This window comes from Antechinus flavipes, chromosome 1 (assembly GCF_016432865.1).
Source record: "Antechinus flavipes isolate AdamAnt ecotype Samford, QLD, Australia chromosome 1, AdamAnt_v2, whole genome shotgun sequence".
Taxonomy (NCBI): domain Eukaryota; kingdom Metazoa; phylum Chordata; class Mammalia; order Dasyuromorphia; family Dasyuridae; genus Antechinus; species Antechinus flavipes.
In genome coordinates, this window is record NC_067398.1 from 637,983,245 (window position 1) to 638,001,242 (window position 17,998).

At 38.5% G+C, this 17,998-nt stretch overlaps 1 protein-coding gene and 1 pseudogene across 1 annotated transcript; both read right to left on the minus strand.

Moving 5' to 3' along the window:
- Positions 1-11,350: 11,350 nt before the first annotated feature.
- Positions 11,351-14,575, minus strand: LOC127547843 (transcription initiation factor TFIID subunit 5-like; annotated as a pseudogene).
- A 1,242-nt stretch (positions 14,576-15,817) lies between these two features.
- LOC127539681 (SNW domain-containing protein 1-like) lies at positions 15,818-17,428 on the minus strand. Its single transcript, XM_051963989.1, has one exon. The coding sequence runs from the start codon at positions 17,426-17,428 to the stop codon at positions 15,818-15,820; it is 1,611 nt and encodes a 536-aa protein (XP_051819949.1).
- Positions 17,429-17,998: the final 570 nt, after the last annotated feature.

The window sequence follows — 17,998 nt, forward strand, 5'->3', positions numbered from 1 at the left end:
TTGGATAGTTATTCTTTTACAAGTCTTACAAGCTTAAATTTGATTTTAGTTGCTCCTAGTCCTATCTCTTTCATAGTCTGCAGTTCTTTCACCAGGCTGTCACTTCCTCTGAAAACTCTCCACCTTACTGCATCCTGAAAATATCATCTGAGCACATTATTCTTGTTAGTCTTTGCCCAGATCAAACACAAGCAGAACCATTGCTTCCCTCATTTTAAAAGCTATATATCTTTACTATCATATCAACATGGAAATAACTGTTAAAGCACTAATTTCATGAACCTTATGATTCACTAAAACAACCACTTTTTACTGATCTATTATCTACCTGTGTCTCCACTTTTTTCTGATCCAATTTGGAATCTAAAATTTTTATTTTAAATGAATATCTTAAGTCCATTTTTTAATCCTAATTTTCTATTTCTCTCCTCAAACCTGGCTTGATCAGTTTTTTTGTTTTTCTGGAACTTGTACTCGCCTGGATTCTCTCCTGATAATACTTACCAGGATCATCACACCCCCATTTTATCTAATCAGATCTGGAAAGAATTTGTTTCTAAAATCTGAATTGGTAGGTAAATACTTTTGAGACAGCTTGAAGTCATAAGTCTTTCAGCCATCTAATCTAGGTGACTCCAATTGAATGAATTTTTCTTGAGCTTAAGCTGTGACATTGTTTTGTGTGGTGTTCTTTTCTAAAATGATGTTCTCTGGGAGCAGGTTTCTTGGGGAGGTTTCTGGAGGCAGCTTTAGGTTCAGTTCAATGTAATAATCACCTCAAATACAGCCAGGAGTTAAAGTCCAGTCCTTTATTGTCTCTTCCAAAATAGCCCGGTAAGCTTTCCTTGGTTCCGAGAGTTCTTGTTGCTAGTCCTTTGCCACCTCAGCCTCTCCTCTTCAGAATCCCCAGTTCTGCCTGATTGCAGTCTCGAGCTTCTCAGTCTCCTCAATTGACTCATAGATTGAGGCTCTAAGAGCTTCTTATATATGATCTCTTAAAGGTGTGAACTCAAAGGTTGACTTCTCCTCCAAGAGTGGGATTGTGGGAGGTGTAAACTTGTAAATCTCCCGACTTGTGAACTCTAATGTGTGAACTCTTAAAGGTGTAAACTTAAGCATTGTTTCTATTAATTCCATTGAGTTAACATCTCGTTTCAAGTTCTGGCCCATAACAGTTTTGTTATCCATAAGTTCTTATTATATAGATTTCTAAAGTAATGAGGTATTTTGTTTTGCCATATTATAACCTAGCTATTTTGCTAGTTCCTTTGAATTGTTCCTTATAGGACTTGTGCTCCATATGATGTTTTTTTTTTTTAAGAATTGTAAACATGTTGCCACTTCATTTTGAGACTATTGATCAGATTTTTAAGATTCTTTAAGAAAAAAAAAAATTAGCATACTCCTTGCATTCTGTCTCCAGCTCAGCATTCTCGCTTCTCATTTTCAGTGTTCATAAATCCAAATACCATTCTCATAGCAACTTAGTAAACATATGAACTTTCCGTGTGTGTGTAGTTATAATTATATATTCATATTTATAAAATAAATATATATTATAAAATTACATATATAATATATAAATATATATGAATGAATGACAGGATAAAAGCATTCTTAGCTTTAGTTTGATTTCAAGTAAATCTGTTTACAACCATTCATGCAGTAACACTTCTACATCAGTCAGATTTGGGGATAACCAGGTGGGGAATGCACCAGTTCAAAGCAATACAATTGGAAACTGAGCCAAAAGGATACCACCTTAAGGTTAGGACAAAGGCTGTTCTAACTTGCCCAGATACAAACCTACACCTGTAATATAGTTCAGGATCATATTCCTGTAAGTAGCTTGCACCATTTCTCTCAAATGGTGAATTAATAATTTAATGATCCATCAGACTCATATCTGAAAATCAACTCAAAACTGTTATAGTACCAAGAGATTTTCTCAGTAGCAAGTCTCATTAATTATAGCTTAGAACTAGATACAATTATTTTTACTCAGAGTTGAAAATAAACTTACCAGGTTTTCACAAGATTTCACTTAACATCTTTTACCTTTTTTTTTTTTTCTTTTCTTTAAACTCACCCTGGTATAAAGACTCGTCATTAAATCTATATAAACTTTTATTCTCAGTAAGCCCATTTATTATAGAATCATATAACCCAAACTATTTTCCCAGGATTAATGACCATGCTCACACTGGTTTCAAAAAAATTTTTTTACAAGTTAAAAAAAAAATAATAATAATGGGTCCCCAGAGAAAAAGCAGCTGAATTATCACCATCATGAATACCCTATTCTAAGCTCAAGTGGTCACTTCATTCTTCAGATTATCAGAAGTGAAATCTCCATGTGGAGGAGTTAATTAAAGCGATTTGAAGTCATTGCAAATAGTGACTTGGAAAAAAGGCAAGAAAATATAATTTTTTCATGATTATCATAACTATTGCTGGCAGAAGTGAATTGGGTTTCAAGATTTTAATGGGAACATGATCACAATATCTTGTGGATTTCCTTGAATCAGCAGGGGAAAATAGAGCTCTGAATTGAGTATCATTTAAATAGTGGCAAGTGGAACTCCCAAAAGTTTCCCAGTCTGGCTTGCCTAATGTTCATGGCATAGTAGAGGTATTCAAGAAGTGGGGAGTGAGTTAAGTTTTTTTTTTTTTTAAATGTCTTAATATTCTTGAATTTTTACCTTGTCTTCTCCATGGGAGATTCTATCACTGGTATTGCTCCAACCTTAAAAGGTTTACAGGGAGAGTCATAACTTTATTTCAGAGAAATAAGCCATAGATGGCATTCTCATAGGACCAGGTTTGAGAAGAGTTCTTTTTCATGGACAGAATAGCTCAATAATTTTTACCTATGGGAATGGATATGGCCTTCTCCCCTAGTACCTGGGACCTAAAGGGACAGCTTAGAGATTGGACTGGCTTTTCAGGATTCATGGGAAGTAGGTCAAGGGCATTCCTATAATATGGTTTAATGCTGGAGGGCAAATAGTTCTACTGATAGGATTGAAGTCTTCCTTTTGTTCAAAACAATTATAACTTTCTTTGAACAAAAATGAGTTTATCCTAACACAGGCTAGGATTTCTGTCCTTGCTTTCTTTAAAAGCAGGATCTGTCACTAATTTCCTTCTTAGATGGCAAATAAAGAAGAAATGAAATGCTTCCCACTCTTAGTTCCTGGATTCCTTATCTTCCCATTTATCTTGTAGACAGGTCCTGCCTACTAAGTATCAAAAAGATGCTCTGGATGGCAGAAGTTGACATGGCTTCTGCTCACTATGGGAGAACTTTCATATTTTACCACTTCCTGAATAGCCTCACTTACAGATTTCTCCTCTATTAGTAGGTTAACTTTATGTAATTGTCATGTATGTCACTTCAGTGTTCTGGCCCTAAGAGTTCCTTCCAAATGTTCCATGAGAATTTCTACCAATTTTTTACTTTGGGGTGCTACTAGAGGTGAGCAGTCTTTCTTGCTAGATTGACTATGGAATAAATTGGATAAGAATGTTAGCCCAGGACTTCTGGCCAAGATGGTGGAGAATACAACTAATACAACCCCGAACAGCTAGAGTCTCTCAGGACCTGGCCATCCCTCCCCCACAGTGTCTCAGCACGCTCTGTCTCAGAGCCCAGGTGCAGCACAGCCATAGCTGTCCTACTAGTGCCTCACTGCTGCCCCCCCGCAGTCTATAGAGGAAACTCAGTAACACCACCCAGCCCAAAAAAGAAAGCAGATTCCATTTGAGGTTTTTTCTTTTTTTCTTTGCTACTTTGGCTTTTTTTGTTCTGACAAAATGAGCAAAAAATTGAATGATCTTAACCATTGACAGCTTCTATATGGATAGAGAGCAGACTCTAAACCCTGAGGAGACTAAAAATAGACTGTCTCCAGGTGAATCCCCAAAGGAGGATATAATCTGTTCCTCAGCACAGATGAATCTCATAGAATTAAAAAGGCTCTCACAAGAGAGCTAGAAGAAAAATGGGAAAAAGGAGAAAGGGAGGTTTGGCAAGAGAGTCTAGAGAAGTCATTCCACTTATTTAAAGACAGAGTGGATAAAGAAATCAAATCATTGAAAAATAGAATTAGTGAACTGGAAACAGAAAATAGCTCTCTAAAAAATGGCAAAATGGAAAAATTCCATAGAACAAAACTCACTTAAAAAAACTCAATTGGGCAATTAGAAAAAGATATTAAAAAAAAGTAAGTGAAGAAAATACTTCATTGAAAATCAGAATCGAACAAATGGAATTGAATGACTCGGGAGACAACAAGAATCAGTCAAACAAAACAAACAAACAAAAAAAAAATCAAACGATGGAAAAACATGTGAAATACCTTCTTGGGAAAACAGACCCAGAAAATTAGATCTAGGAGAAGACAATCTGAGAATCATTGGACTCCCAGAAAAATATGATGAAAAGAGCCTGGACACTATTTTCCAGGAAATTATCAAAGAGAACTGCCCAGAAGTCATAGAAACAGGGGTAAAATAGACATTGAAAGAATTCATCAATCACCTACTGAAAGGGATCCTAAAATCAAAACACCAAGAAATATAGTGGCTAAATGCCAGAACCCTGAGAAAAAGGAAAAAATACTGCAAGCAGCTAGAAAAATCCAATTCAAATATAGAGGAGCCACAATAAGGATTACCTAGGATCTAGTAGCATCCACATTAAAAGATCGAAAGGCCTGGAATCTGATATTCCAAAAGGCTAAGGAACTTGGTATGTAGCCAAAAATAACTTACCCAGCCAGAATGAGCATCTTTCTTCAGGAAAGAAGATGGACATTCAATGAAATAGGCTAATTTCACCTATTTTTGATGAAAAAAACAGAACTTAACAAAAAGTTTGATCTACAAAAATATAGAACTCAAGAGAAACCTAAAAAGGAAAAAAGAAATCTTGGGAACTATATTTCTGCTATAAAGATGTTATAAAGAATACATGTATACCTTGCTCTAGAAACTAGAGGTGAAAAGGACATTGTACCAAAAAAGGGTAAAGTGGGGGTATTACATCTCACAAAGAGGCAAAGGAAACCTATTATATCTGAGAGAAAGAATGGAGGGGGATGAATATAGTGGGTATCTTACTGCCATCAGAATTAGCTTTAAGAGAAAAAATTTAGACATTTAATTTATGGTAAAACTTCTCCCACCTCATTGAAAATGGGAAGGGAAAAAATGAAAAGGGAAGGAATAAGCTAAACAGAAGGGAATACAGAAACTGTGAGGAAAAGGCGTAAGATAGGGAGAAATTCTAAGGGGGGGGGATACTTAAAAAGGGAGGGCTGTGAGAAGCAAGCGATGCTCACAAGTTTAATACTGGGGAAAAGGGAGTAAGGAGGAAAGAAGGGAGAAAAGCATAAACAGGGGTTAACAAGATGGCAAGTAATACAGAATTAGTCATTTTAACCATAAATGTGAATGGGGTAAACTCCCCCATAAAGAGGAAGCAGTTAGCAGAATGGATTAAAAGCCAGAATCCTACAATATGGTGTGTACAGGAAACACACCTGAAGCCAGGGAGATGATACATAAACAGAGTAAAGGTAAAAGATTGGAGCAGAATCTACTATGCTTCAGGTGAAGTCAAAAAAGCAGGGGTAGCCATCCTGATCTCGGATCAAGCTAAAGGAAAAATTGATCTAATTAAAAGAGATAAGGAAGGGCACTATATCTTGCTAAAGGGTAGCATAGATAATGAAGCACTATCAATATTAAACATACATGCACCAAGTGGTTGTAGCATCTAAATTAAAAGAGAAACTAAGAGAGCTGCAAGAAATAGACAGCAAAACTATAACAGTGGGAGATCTCAACTTTGCACTCTCAGAATTAGATAAATCAAACCACAAAATAAATAAGAAAGAAGTCAGAGGTAAATAGAATACTAGAAAAGTTAGGTATGATCTCTGGAGAAAACTAAATGGAGAGACAGAAAGGAGTACACTATTTTTTTCAGCAGTTCATGGAACCTAACAAAAATTGACCATATATTAGGACATAAAAACCTCAAACTCAAATGCAGTAAAGCAGAAATAGTAAATGCCTCCTTCTCCAGACCATGATGCAATGAAAATTACATTCAACAAAAAGCCAGGGGAAAGTAGACCAAAAAATAATTGGAAACTAAATAATCTCATACTAAAGAATGATTGGGTGAAATAGCAAATCATATACTTAATAACTTCACCCAAGAAAAGGACAATAATGAGACATCATATCAAAATGTGTGGGATGCAGCCAAAGTGGTAATAAGGGGAAATTTCATATCTCTAGAGATCTATTTTCATAAAATAGAGAAAGAGAAGGCCAATGAATTGGGCTTGCAACTAAAAACCCCCAGTCAAACACTAAACTTGAAATTCTAAAAATAAAAGGAGGGATCAATAAAATTGAAAGTAAAAAAAAAAAATTAAAAAAAAAATAAAATAAAATAAAATAAAATAAAAAAAAACTACTGAATTAATAAAACTAAGAGCTGGTTCTATGAAAAAAACCAACAAAATAGACAAACCCTTAGTAAATATGATTAAAAAAAAAAAAAGGAGGAGGAAAATCAAATTGTTAGTCTTAAATGAAAAGAGAACTCTTCCACTAACAAGGAGGAAATTAGAGCAATAATTAGGAGTTATTTTGCCCAACTTTATGCCAATAAATTTGACAACTTAAATGAAATGGAAGAATACCTTCAAAAATATAGCTTGCTCAGATTCACAGAGGAAGAAGTAAATATCCTAAACCAGTCTCATCTTAGAAAAAGAAATAGAATAAGCTATTAACCAACTCCCTAAGAAAAAAATCCCCAGGACCAGATGGATTTACATGTGAATTCTACCAAACATTTAAAGAACAATTAACTCCAATGCTAAATAAACTATTTGGAAAAAAATAGGGATTGAAGGAGTCCTATCAAACTCATTTTACAACACAGACATGGTACTGATACCTAAACCAGGTAGACTGAAAACAAAGAAAATTATAGACCAATCTCCCTAATGAATATTGATGCTAAAATCTTAAATAAAATATTAGCAAAAAGATTACAGAAAATCATCGCCAGGATAATACACTATGACCAAGTAGGATTTATACCAAGAATGCAGGGCTGGTTCAATATTGGGAAAACTATTAGCATAATTGACTATATCAATAACCAAACTAACAAAAACCATATGATCATCTCAATAGATGCAGAAAAAGCATTTGATAAAATCCAACATCCATCCCTAATAAAAACACTTGAGAGTATAGGAATAAATGGACTTTTCCTTAAAATAGTCAGGAGCATATATATTTAAAACTGTCAGTAAGTATCTATGCAATGGGGAAAAAACGGGAACCTTTCTCTGTAAAAGCTGGAGTGAAGCAAGGTTGTCCATTATCACCATTATTATTCAGTATTGTATTAGAAATGCTAGCCTTGGCAATAAGATCGAGAGAGAGAGATTAAAAGGAATTTAGAGTAGGCAATGAGGACACCAAACTATCACTCTTTGCAGATGGATGTGATAGTATACCTAGAGAACCCCAGAGATGCTACTAAAAAGCTTATTAGAAATAATTAATAACTTTAGCAAAGTTGCAGGATGCAAAATAAATCCCCATAAATCCTCAGCACTTTTATACATCACCAACAAAATCCAACAGCAAGAGATACAAAGAGAAATTCCATTCAAAATAACTGTCAACAGCATAAAATATTTGGGAATCTATCTACCAAAGGAAAGTCAGGAATTATATGAGCAAAATTACAAAAAACTTTCCACACAAATAAAGTCAGACTTAAATAATTGGAAAAACATTAAGTGCTCTTGTGTAGGCCGAGTGAATATAATAAAGATGACAATACTTCCTAAACTAATCTATTTAGTGCTATACCAATCAGTCCAAGAAAATATTTTAATGATCTAGAAAAAATAACAACAAAATTCATATGAAAGAACAAAAAAGGTCAAGGAATATCAAGGGAAATAATGAAAAAAAAAAATCAAATGAAGGTGGCCTTAGCTGTACCTGATCTTAAAACTATATTATAAAGCAGCAGTCACCAAAACCAGTTGGTATTGGCTTAAGAAATAGATTAGTTGATCAGTGGAATAGGTTAGGTTCACAAGAAAAAATAGTCAACTATAGCAATATCTAGTGTTTAACAACTCCAAAGATCCTAATTTTTGGGATAAGAATTCATTATTTGACAAACTGCTGGGAAAACTGGAAGTTAGTATGGCAGAAATTAGGCATGGACCCACATTTAACACAGTATAGCAAGATAAGATCAAAATGGGTCCATGATTTTAGGCATAAAGAACGATATTATAAATAAATTAGAGGAACATAGGATAGTTTCTCTCAGACTTGTGGAGGAGGAAGAAATTTGTGACCAAAGATGACCATTATTGAACACAAAATAGAAAATTTTTATTACATCAAATTAAAAAGCCTTTGTACAAACAAAACTAATTCAAACAAGATTAGAAGGGAAGCAACAAACTGGGAAAACATATTCACAAATAAAGGTTCTGATAAAGGCCCCATTTCCAAAATATATAAAGAATTGACTAACTTATAAGAAATCAAGCCATTCTCCAGTTGATAAATGGTCAAAGGATATGAACAATTTTCAGAAGATGAAATTGAAACTATTTCCACTCATATGAAAGAGTGTTCCAAATCACTATTGATCAGAGAAATTCAAATTAAGACAACTGAGACATCACTACACACCTGTCAGATTGGCTAAGATGACAGGAAAAAATGATGAATGTTGGAGGGGATGCGGAAAAACTGGGACACTGATGCATTGTTAGTGGAGTTGAGAACTAATCCAACCATTCTGGAGAACAATCTGGAATTATGCCCAAAAAGTTATCAAACTGTACATACCCTTTGATCCAGCAGTGCTACTACTGGGCTTATATCCCAAAGTGATACTAAAGAAGGGAAAGGGACCTGTATGTGCCAAAATGTTCGTGGCAGCCCTGTGTGTAGTGGCTAGAAACTGGAAAATGAATGGATGCCCATCAATTGGAGAATGGCTGGATAAATTGTGGTATTATGAATGTTATGGAATATTGTTCTGTAAGAAATGACCAGCCAGCAGGATGAATCCAGAGAGGCTTGGAGAGACTTACATGAACTTGATGCTATGTGAAATGAGAAGAACCAAGAGATCATTATATATTTCAACAACGATACTTTATGAGGATCTATTCTGATGGAAGTAGATTTCTTTGTCGCATCTAACTCGGTTTCAATTGATCAACGATGGACAGAAGCAGCTACACTCAAAGAAAGCATATGCTGGGAAAATGAATGTAAACTGTTTGCATTTCTGTTTTTCTTCCCGAGTTATTTCTACCTTCTGTATATAGGATATACTGACATATTTAACATTTATAGGCCTGCTTGCCATCTGGGGGAGGGAGCTGAGGGAGGGAGGGGAAAAATCTGAAGTGAGTGCAAGGGATAATGTTGTAAAAAATTACCCTGGCATGGGTTCTATCAATAAAAAAGTTATTAAAAAAAAAAAAAAAAGGTTAGCCCAGTCACCTTATATTGGCCCTTTTTCCATGCTTGTCTTGCAAGCATAGCTTTCATCTGGAATGAGTCTTTCCTTCAGTTTGGTTAGTTGATCTTGTAGCAGAGTGTTCAGGGTTAAGTTGGAGAGAAAAGCCAAGGGATTGGTATTTTAGAGAACCTATAATGGAGAGGAATCTTTCACAGTGGTAACTTGGGCTTAAGGATTGATTGTATATTTAGATTGTGACCCAGGGACTTTTGAATCCATAAACTGTCTTGACTCTAGCTTACTTTGTTAGCATGAAGCCCTTTTAGTTTCACACACAACCTAAGATCTGACACTATTGACTGCAAAATTCAAAACTCAAGGTTCATCTTCACATATGGTTTCTGAGCCAACTATGAGGACTGCATTCAAAAGTACAGGGAACTTTTTCTGGACATTGGATGGGATATCCTTTTTTTCCTTAAAAAAAAAAAAAAAACCTTAAGGACTAGCAATGGGTTACTCTTGGGTTCAGTTTAAAGAACTAAGTTGGTTTGTCCATCTCAGGCCAAGGAACTTGTATGTGCTCATTGGATCTGGTGGTCATGAACAGAGTTACAAGATTGTAACTCATGTTTACCTTTAGAATGGCTTTTTTTTTTTTTTTTAAATAGTAGATGGTGTCCTGAAATAACAGCTTTGTCAAGCTAGGGGAAAAAAAGCTTTTAAGACAGATCTAGAGAGCTCTCCTTTGCATTATTAGAATGTTGAATGTTGGCTCTTTATTTTTAAAGACTACATGCATATGTATATAAAAGGTGTGTACATGGTAGAGGGGAGAGATCCAAGAAATATCATGCTAATGGCATAAAACAAGTTTTAGCTTTTTCAGCATGTTTCTTTGCTTAAAAGGCCCATTACAGGTAGAGCTGCTTTCCACATTGTTTTAAGCAGTGACTCAGAAATTTCACCTTCATCTTCACATTTGCAGAAGATAGTATCTATACAAGGGTACTTACTGAAAGTGAGTCCAATAAAAAAAATTAGATATGACCTGTTATTTTACCCACATTTCCTTAGTTCTAACTGAACCTTAGGTGGGATGCCTTACATGTATATTTCATTGTTTTCCCCCTTTGATTTAATTTAGTTGGTTTAGACTTTCTGAATGATACAAGGAAATGTGCAAAAGTTACAGCTCAAATCATATACATCAATGACTTGGGGATGTTTGGAGCAATTGTTTAGCAGTCCATATGTCTCAGACTACTAATTTGAAGCAAGCAATTCCTTTTTTTTTTTTCATTTTTTTACTTAAATCGAGGACATTTTTATTTTTATTTTTTTAAATTGTAACTTTTTATTGACAGAACCCATGCCTGAGTAATTTTTTTACAACATTATCCCTTGCATTCACTTCTGTTCCGACTTTTCCCCTCCCTCCCTCCACCCCCTCCCCCAGATGACCAGCAGTCCTATACATGTTGAATATGTCACAGTATATCCTAGATACAATATATGTGCACAGAACTGAACAGTTCTCTTATTGCATAGGAAGAATTGGACTCAGAAGGTAAAAATAACCCGGGAAGAAAAACAAAACAAAAAATGCAAACAGTTTACATTCATTACCCAGTGTTTTTCTTTGGGTGTAGCTGCTTCTGTCCATCAATGATCAATTGAAACAGAGTTAGATCTTCTCTTTAAGGACATTTTTATTTACATTAAAATACAGTGAGGACCATATATATAACCTGACAAATGCCAAAAAATAGATACCCTCCCCTTCCTGGGCTGCTCTTGGGACCTTCAGTCCTCTTCTTTCCAGGCCCAGGTACCGATCTCAGGCTGACATCGTCTCTTGACTGCTGCACTTTGGAAACTTAGCACCTCACTGGGCTCCTCTGCCCCCTCCTCTTGCTGGTGTGTTTGCTCAAACATGGCTTCCAAGTCAAATGTCCTGTCATTCTTTTCAAATCTGGTGGAAGCCAACTCCGGATCGGCAGACTGCACCTCTGTGCAGTAGGAAGGGAGGGAGAATGGAACTTTGTTAGGACACATCTGTCAATCCCAGGCTGCCTGTGCTCCCCGTCCTGAATCTCCAGTTTGTTTATTGTATTTTGTACAGTTTTTATATTTGATACTTTGTAAATAAAAACAAGTCAACTTAAAATAAAAATTTAAAAAAAAAAAACAAAGGTAGAAAACTGGCAGTGACTTGTCTGTCTAAATCTGCTTTTAGTTTCCCAAAGCAAGGCTCTGTATTGGAGGAAAGCAACTGAAATGTCTGCATTTGGTTTCAGTTAGCTGATAATACAAAATATAATACACTTGAAGTCGAGGTTTAGCTGAAAATCTTTATTCTACCTCCCTCAAAAAAAGATTGTTAGTTTACAAGGAGGGGAACTAGAGAAATATAGGAAGTCACTTCCCATGTTAATCAGTATTTTGTCATCTTCACGTAAGAGAATTTCTTTAATAGGAGCTATTGTTTTGCTGGCTTATGAAATTCTCAGATGCACTTACATCAGTTACTCAGTAAATAGTGCAGTGAGATTTATTCATGAGGTCAGAGGTTTATTTAAATTATGACTAAATTGTGCATACCCTTTGATCCAGCAGTGTTTCTACTGGGCTTATACCCAAAGAGATACTAAAGAAAGGAAAGGGACCTGTATGTACCAAAATGTTTGTGGCAGCCCTGTTTGTAGTAGCTAGAAGCTGGAAAATGAAAGTATGTCCATCAATTGGAGAATGGTTGGGTAAATTGTGGTATATGAATGTTATGGAATATTATTGTTCTGTAAGGAATGACCAGCAGAATGAATACAGAGAGGACTGACGAGACTTACATGAACTGATGCTGAGTGAAATGAGCAGGACCAGGAGATCATTATATACCTCAACAACGATACTGTTTGAGGATGTATTTTGATGGAAGTGGATCTCTTCGATAAAGAGAGCCTTAACTGATCAAAGATGGACAGAAGCAGCTACACCCAGAGAAAGAACACTGGGAAATGAATATAAACTGCTTGCATTTTTGTTTTTCTTCCCGGGTTATTTATACCTTCTGAATTCAATTCTCCCTGTGCAACAAGAAAACTGTTCGGTTCTGCACACATATATAGTATCCAGGATATACTGTAACCTATTCAACATGTAAAGGACTGCTTGCCATCTGGGGGAAAGGGTGGAGGGAGGGAGGGGAAAAATCGGAACAGAAATGAATGCAAGGGATAATGCTGTAAAAAAAAAAATTACCCTGGTATGGGTTCTATCAATAAAAAGATATTAAAAAAAAAAAAAGGAATGTATAGAAACAAATGGAACAATCTGGATCAAGACACACACACCATTAGTGGTTTCTTTCAACTTTATTATCTTATCCAACTTATCTGAGTCTTTCAATTCTGGAAGAGGAATTCTGTTTTGAGGTGGAGCATTAGGATCTTGGTTTCTGGCTTTTTAGAGCCCATATTATCTTTTTTAGGTTTCTTTTTTTTTTTGGGGGGGGGGGGCTTTCCTTCCTCATTCTCCCCTTCATCTTCATCATCCAAAGGAACTTCAATTTCTGGTTCTTTTAATAAACCAAAAAAGATCTTTGCCTTATTTGCTTCTGCTTTGTCTCTCTGGCCAAACTTCCCACTATAGCATCTATCTGTTGCTTACTCTGAGACATCCCATTGAAGATGGCAATAGTGCTCCTGGACTATGTTCCATATTTGGTTATTCTGTTTCTCCTGGAGGTGTCTTTTCAAGAGTTGACAAGAATCCCAGGAAGTGTGCAAAACAAACTTACTTGTTCAAAAATCCAACACTGTCTCATTCCCTTTCATGTGCTCCTTTTTGGTAAGGCTAGATAACACTCGAAGGTCATCCTGATAACATTCCTGATCACCATGAAACTTCTGATGCTTTAGATTCATTTTCATGCTGATTGTAGACCAATTCCAAGTACATATGTACAAACAGAGGATAAAATAACTGAGAATGCTGCTCGATGACAGTCCAAGGAAGATTCAATGAAATGGTTCAGTCTGTTGTAGTCTTCATACATTGCTGGATCCCCTTGTTGATTATAGGCAGATAACACTGCATTGACATCAGGCTGGTCTTCTACAGCAACTACTCCAAATTTGGCAGGAGTGACTGTGGTCGGAGCGGCCCCAAGCTCCCCGTGCCGGCCCTAGAGGCACCAAGGCCTGTGGACGCAGGGCAGGCACCGGGGCCAGAGCCCCGGCCAGTGGATCAGGCCGCCGAAGCGGCAGCAGCTTGCTAATGGCCTCGGCCCGGGTCCATCCACCTCTCCCTGGGCGCCAACTCCCACCGCCTCCTCCAGCAGCCACGCCTCGCGTCGCAGAATCTCCTCAGACTCCTGTAGGTTGCTCTGCAGTAGGAACTGCAGCATGGCCAGGAGGATCCTGAGAGACAATGCCCTGGGCAGCTGCTGCTGGAGCCCCAGCTGCGCGCCCCTCCAGGCTGCGTTGCCGCAGCAGTTGCCGCAGCAGTTGCCGCAGCAGTTGCCGCAGCAGTTGCCGCAGCAGTTGCCGCAGCAGTTGCCGCAGCAGTTGCCGCAGCAGTTGCCGCAGCAGTTGCCGCAGCAGTTGCCGCAGCAGTTGCCGCAGCAGTTGCCGCAGCAGTTGCCGCAGCAGTTGCCGCAGCAGTTGCCGCAGCAGTTGCCGCAGCAGTTGCCGCAGCAGTTGCCGCAGCAGTTGCCGCAGCAGTTGCCGCAGCAGTTGCCGCAGCAGTTGCCGCAGCAGTTGCCGCAGCAGTTGCCGCAGCAGTTGCCGCAGCAGTTGCCGCAGCAGTTGCCGCAGCAGTTGCCGCAGGAGGCAAAGCGGGCTTTGGGGTCCCGCCATCAGCGCCGGCTGAAGATGCCGCGACACCGCTGCCTCCGTGTTATGGCTGCTGTTGTGGCTGCCCCCGCTGCCCTCTAATGGAGTCACTCGGCTGTGTGGCAGGGAACCCAGGCGGTTCTTCCAGATCAGGCTTGATCACCACCTCCATCTGCTCCTCTGCCAGAGCTGCCATCTTGCCAAATCTCCAGTTCTTAATCTCCCGACTGAATCCTGGCTCTGTCAATCTCCCAAACTGACTCTTGTCTGAGGCTCTAAGAGCTCCTTATATATGATCTCTCTCTCTCTCTTTTTTTTTTTATCTGAATGTTTTATTTAAAACAGTTGCATCACACAGAAGCCAACTCTCCCATTCCAAATTAAAACCAGACAAAACACATAATGGGGGCAAACATTAAACAGGCAGTGGACAACTCCATAATGTGAAGACCCCCTCTTACCCCACCAACTACTCGGCATGGTTGGTGATAAACTTTAAGTGTACAAGACTGTAAGGGATAGAAAATCCTAGTCAAAAATGACTACTCGGAGATCTCTCTAAGTAAAAAGCAGAAAAGTTGTTTTAGTAAATTCTCATGAGAATGAGCAATTCCACCATGAGGAGGGAAAGAGAGAGCTCATGGTAGAAGGGCTAAAGAAGGAGGGGATAAGGTATACAGTTTTTATAGGTTTTATTTAAAGGATTACATCATGAGTTGGAGAACATTAAGAGATAGGTGCCCCCCCCCCCTTAATTAGATGTTATTCCTACCAAAAACAGCAGATTCCCTCATTCCGGGAGGAACCATACATCAGGCAACTAATTGTCCAGATGTTGATAACTTGAACAGTGATAAATGTCATTATTTGAGGTTAAATACATATGTCTAAAATCTAAGTACATATTGGCTACCACTCAACATAACCACACAGGTCAGAGACCTAGAGAAACTAAAAATACAGAAGAGGAAGTTAAACATCCTTGGAAGTTCAGTTGCTGGAAGTTCTCACCTTATCTGTACTACACACACACACACACACACACACACACACACACACACACACACACACGAATGACTAATTATACTATGAAATGTTAATCCACCAAAACTAACGTCACTAAAGATAAAATAGTCTTAATTTGGTATGGCTGAGTAGTATGGAGCTTCTATCAATGTTTGTTGGAACATTGGGAAAGGTGGCTTGACTGAGAGGGGGAAACAAAAACCTTACACTGAAAATATGGCCCATCCCCTTAAAAATAAATGGACTAGTTTAAAGTATACTTCCCTTCCCCCCCCCCCCAACCCCAGTAATAAAAAGTAGTGGGATCCCAAATCCCAGATTTGGTTTTCTTCCTGACCATTTACATAGAATTCCCCAATGACCACTGTCATCAGAGTAAGGATAATAGTTCATTCTCTTCTGAGAGGCTACCTTACTCCTTCCTCCTCTTCTTGCCTTCATGTTCATGTTCCTTAGGGCAGCTGCTGTCTGAAGGTCTTTTAGACCCTCTATGCTGTTTAGCTTCTTTCAAAAATTTGTCCAGACCAAAGGGATCTTCTTCAAATTGAACTGGTCCTTCATGGTCTCGCTGTCTATGATCTGAGCCAGAGAACACCTTATCGGGAACAAATCTGTTGGTCTTTATTCGGGCCTCTAGGTCATCACCATACATGTCTTTGTCCAGATTTTTGCTGGGTCGGTAGATGTTTTGAGCCATGTCTTTGCCACTTCTCCATGCTTGATCATAAACATTATAAATTTCATCTTCTCCACCAGCAAAACCACTGTCCATACCCTTAGTTTGGTTGAATAGTCTCTGGTCATACTGAACTTCATTGGAAGTCCGAGGATTGGGCACACCAAGAGCAATGACTTCACTGATATCTCGATTCTCATTTCTCTGTAATTTTGACCTCTTATCAGGAGCTGCTCTGGAAAGATTTCTGTCACGTTGTCTCTCTTTGCGTCTATCATGTCTTATTTCATCTCGTTCCCGGGCCTCACCATCCTCTTTTTCTACGTGGGTCTTGATTCCAGCTCTTCTCTCCCGAGCTTTCTGGGCCATTTTTCGAAGCTTTTCTTCATGTTTCTCCTTTTCCTTTTGGGCCATCTTTCTCTCTACTTGAGCTCGCATCTCTATTGCCTCACGAGCCTTTCTATCAGCAATATAAAGAGCTTCAGCTAGTTTGGCGAAGTTTTCATTTATGTGGACTGTCTGCAGTCCTCTCCCATCAGCAGCCAGACGTTTGTCTAATGGAATAGTATAGCCCTTTGCATTTTTCCAGTTTGAAATACAAGGTGGAATTTTCCATTCTTGCTGTTCTTTCACAGTTATCTTTCGACTAGGAGAATGCATAACAGGTGCAGGAGGAGAAGGAGGACCACGGGGAATTTTCTTATTAATTTTGAATCTTGGAGGCTCCATTGGATCTTTTTGCATTTCTACCATGCGAATAACTCTATGCTTAGCTCCAGAATTGAAAGCTACTCCTTGCTGAGATGGTGTATACCAGATATACTGAGCTGGAGCTAATTTATCTGCAGCTTGAACTGGCATAGCAGCAGCAACCTTCTGAGACACAAATTTCTCTAAAGCTACTCTTGTCTTTTCTGTTATCTCTTTAATGGCTTCTTCATCAGGTCTTTGCAGGTCTGGGTCATCTGCATTCATAACTTCTTTGGGTACCAGGTCAGTGTATTTGCTATAAATGACCTTGTCCTTTGATTGTCCCTGTCGAGCAATTGCATCATATTTAATTTTTCCCTCTGTATCCACCTGAATGGCCAATGCATTGGACATTTTTTTCTTTCTTCCCATATCCAATGGGTACTGGGCCACATGTATTTCTGGAAAGGCACCTCCATCTCCAAAATCTTCTAACAAACGAGGTATCCAACCTTTCCGATACCCATAAGGGGGAGGTTCTCTTCTTGATGAGACCAAGGCAGTCTGCCTTGATCTTTGTGATCTTGCCCTTTCCTCAGCCTCAAGCTGTTCCTGACAAAGCTGAGTTGGAGCAGGTAAAAAGCTGGTCAGAGCCATCTTCTTCTGCTGCTGTTAGTGCTAGCAGTGACTGAGCTGGAAGAGATTTACTGGGCCTATTTATGTTCTCTTAAAGGTGTGAACTCAAAGGTTGCCGGTGAGTTAGCACTTCGTAACCAGTCCCGGTGAGTTAGCACTTCGTAACCAGTCCCGGTGAGTTAGCACTTCGTAACCAGTCCCGGTGAGTTAGCACTTCGTAACCAGTCCCGGTGAGTTAGCACTTCGTAACCAGTCCCGGTGAGTTAGCACTTCGTAACCAGTCCCGGTGAGTTAGCACTTCGTAACCAGTCCCGGTGAGTTAGCACTTCGTAACCAGTCCGGTGAGTTAGCACTTCGTAACCAGTCCCGGTGAGTTAGCACTTCGTAACCAGTCCCGGTGAGTTAGCACTTCGTATGGATTCTAACAGTTAATCACTGAAGGCCATAATGAAATTGGACTCTTCATAACAAGGAAAGAGTAGTTTGTACAGGGAAAAAATATTGGATCCTACAAAGATATTACATAATTTCTTCCCACACTGATATTTCTACCTATACACTGACCAGTTGGTTGGTTCTATAAGGCTACTT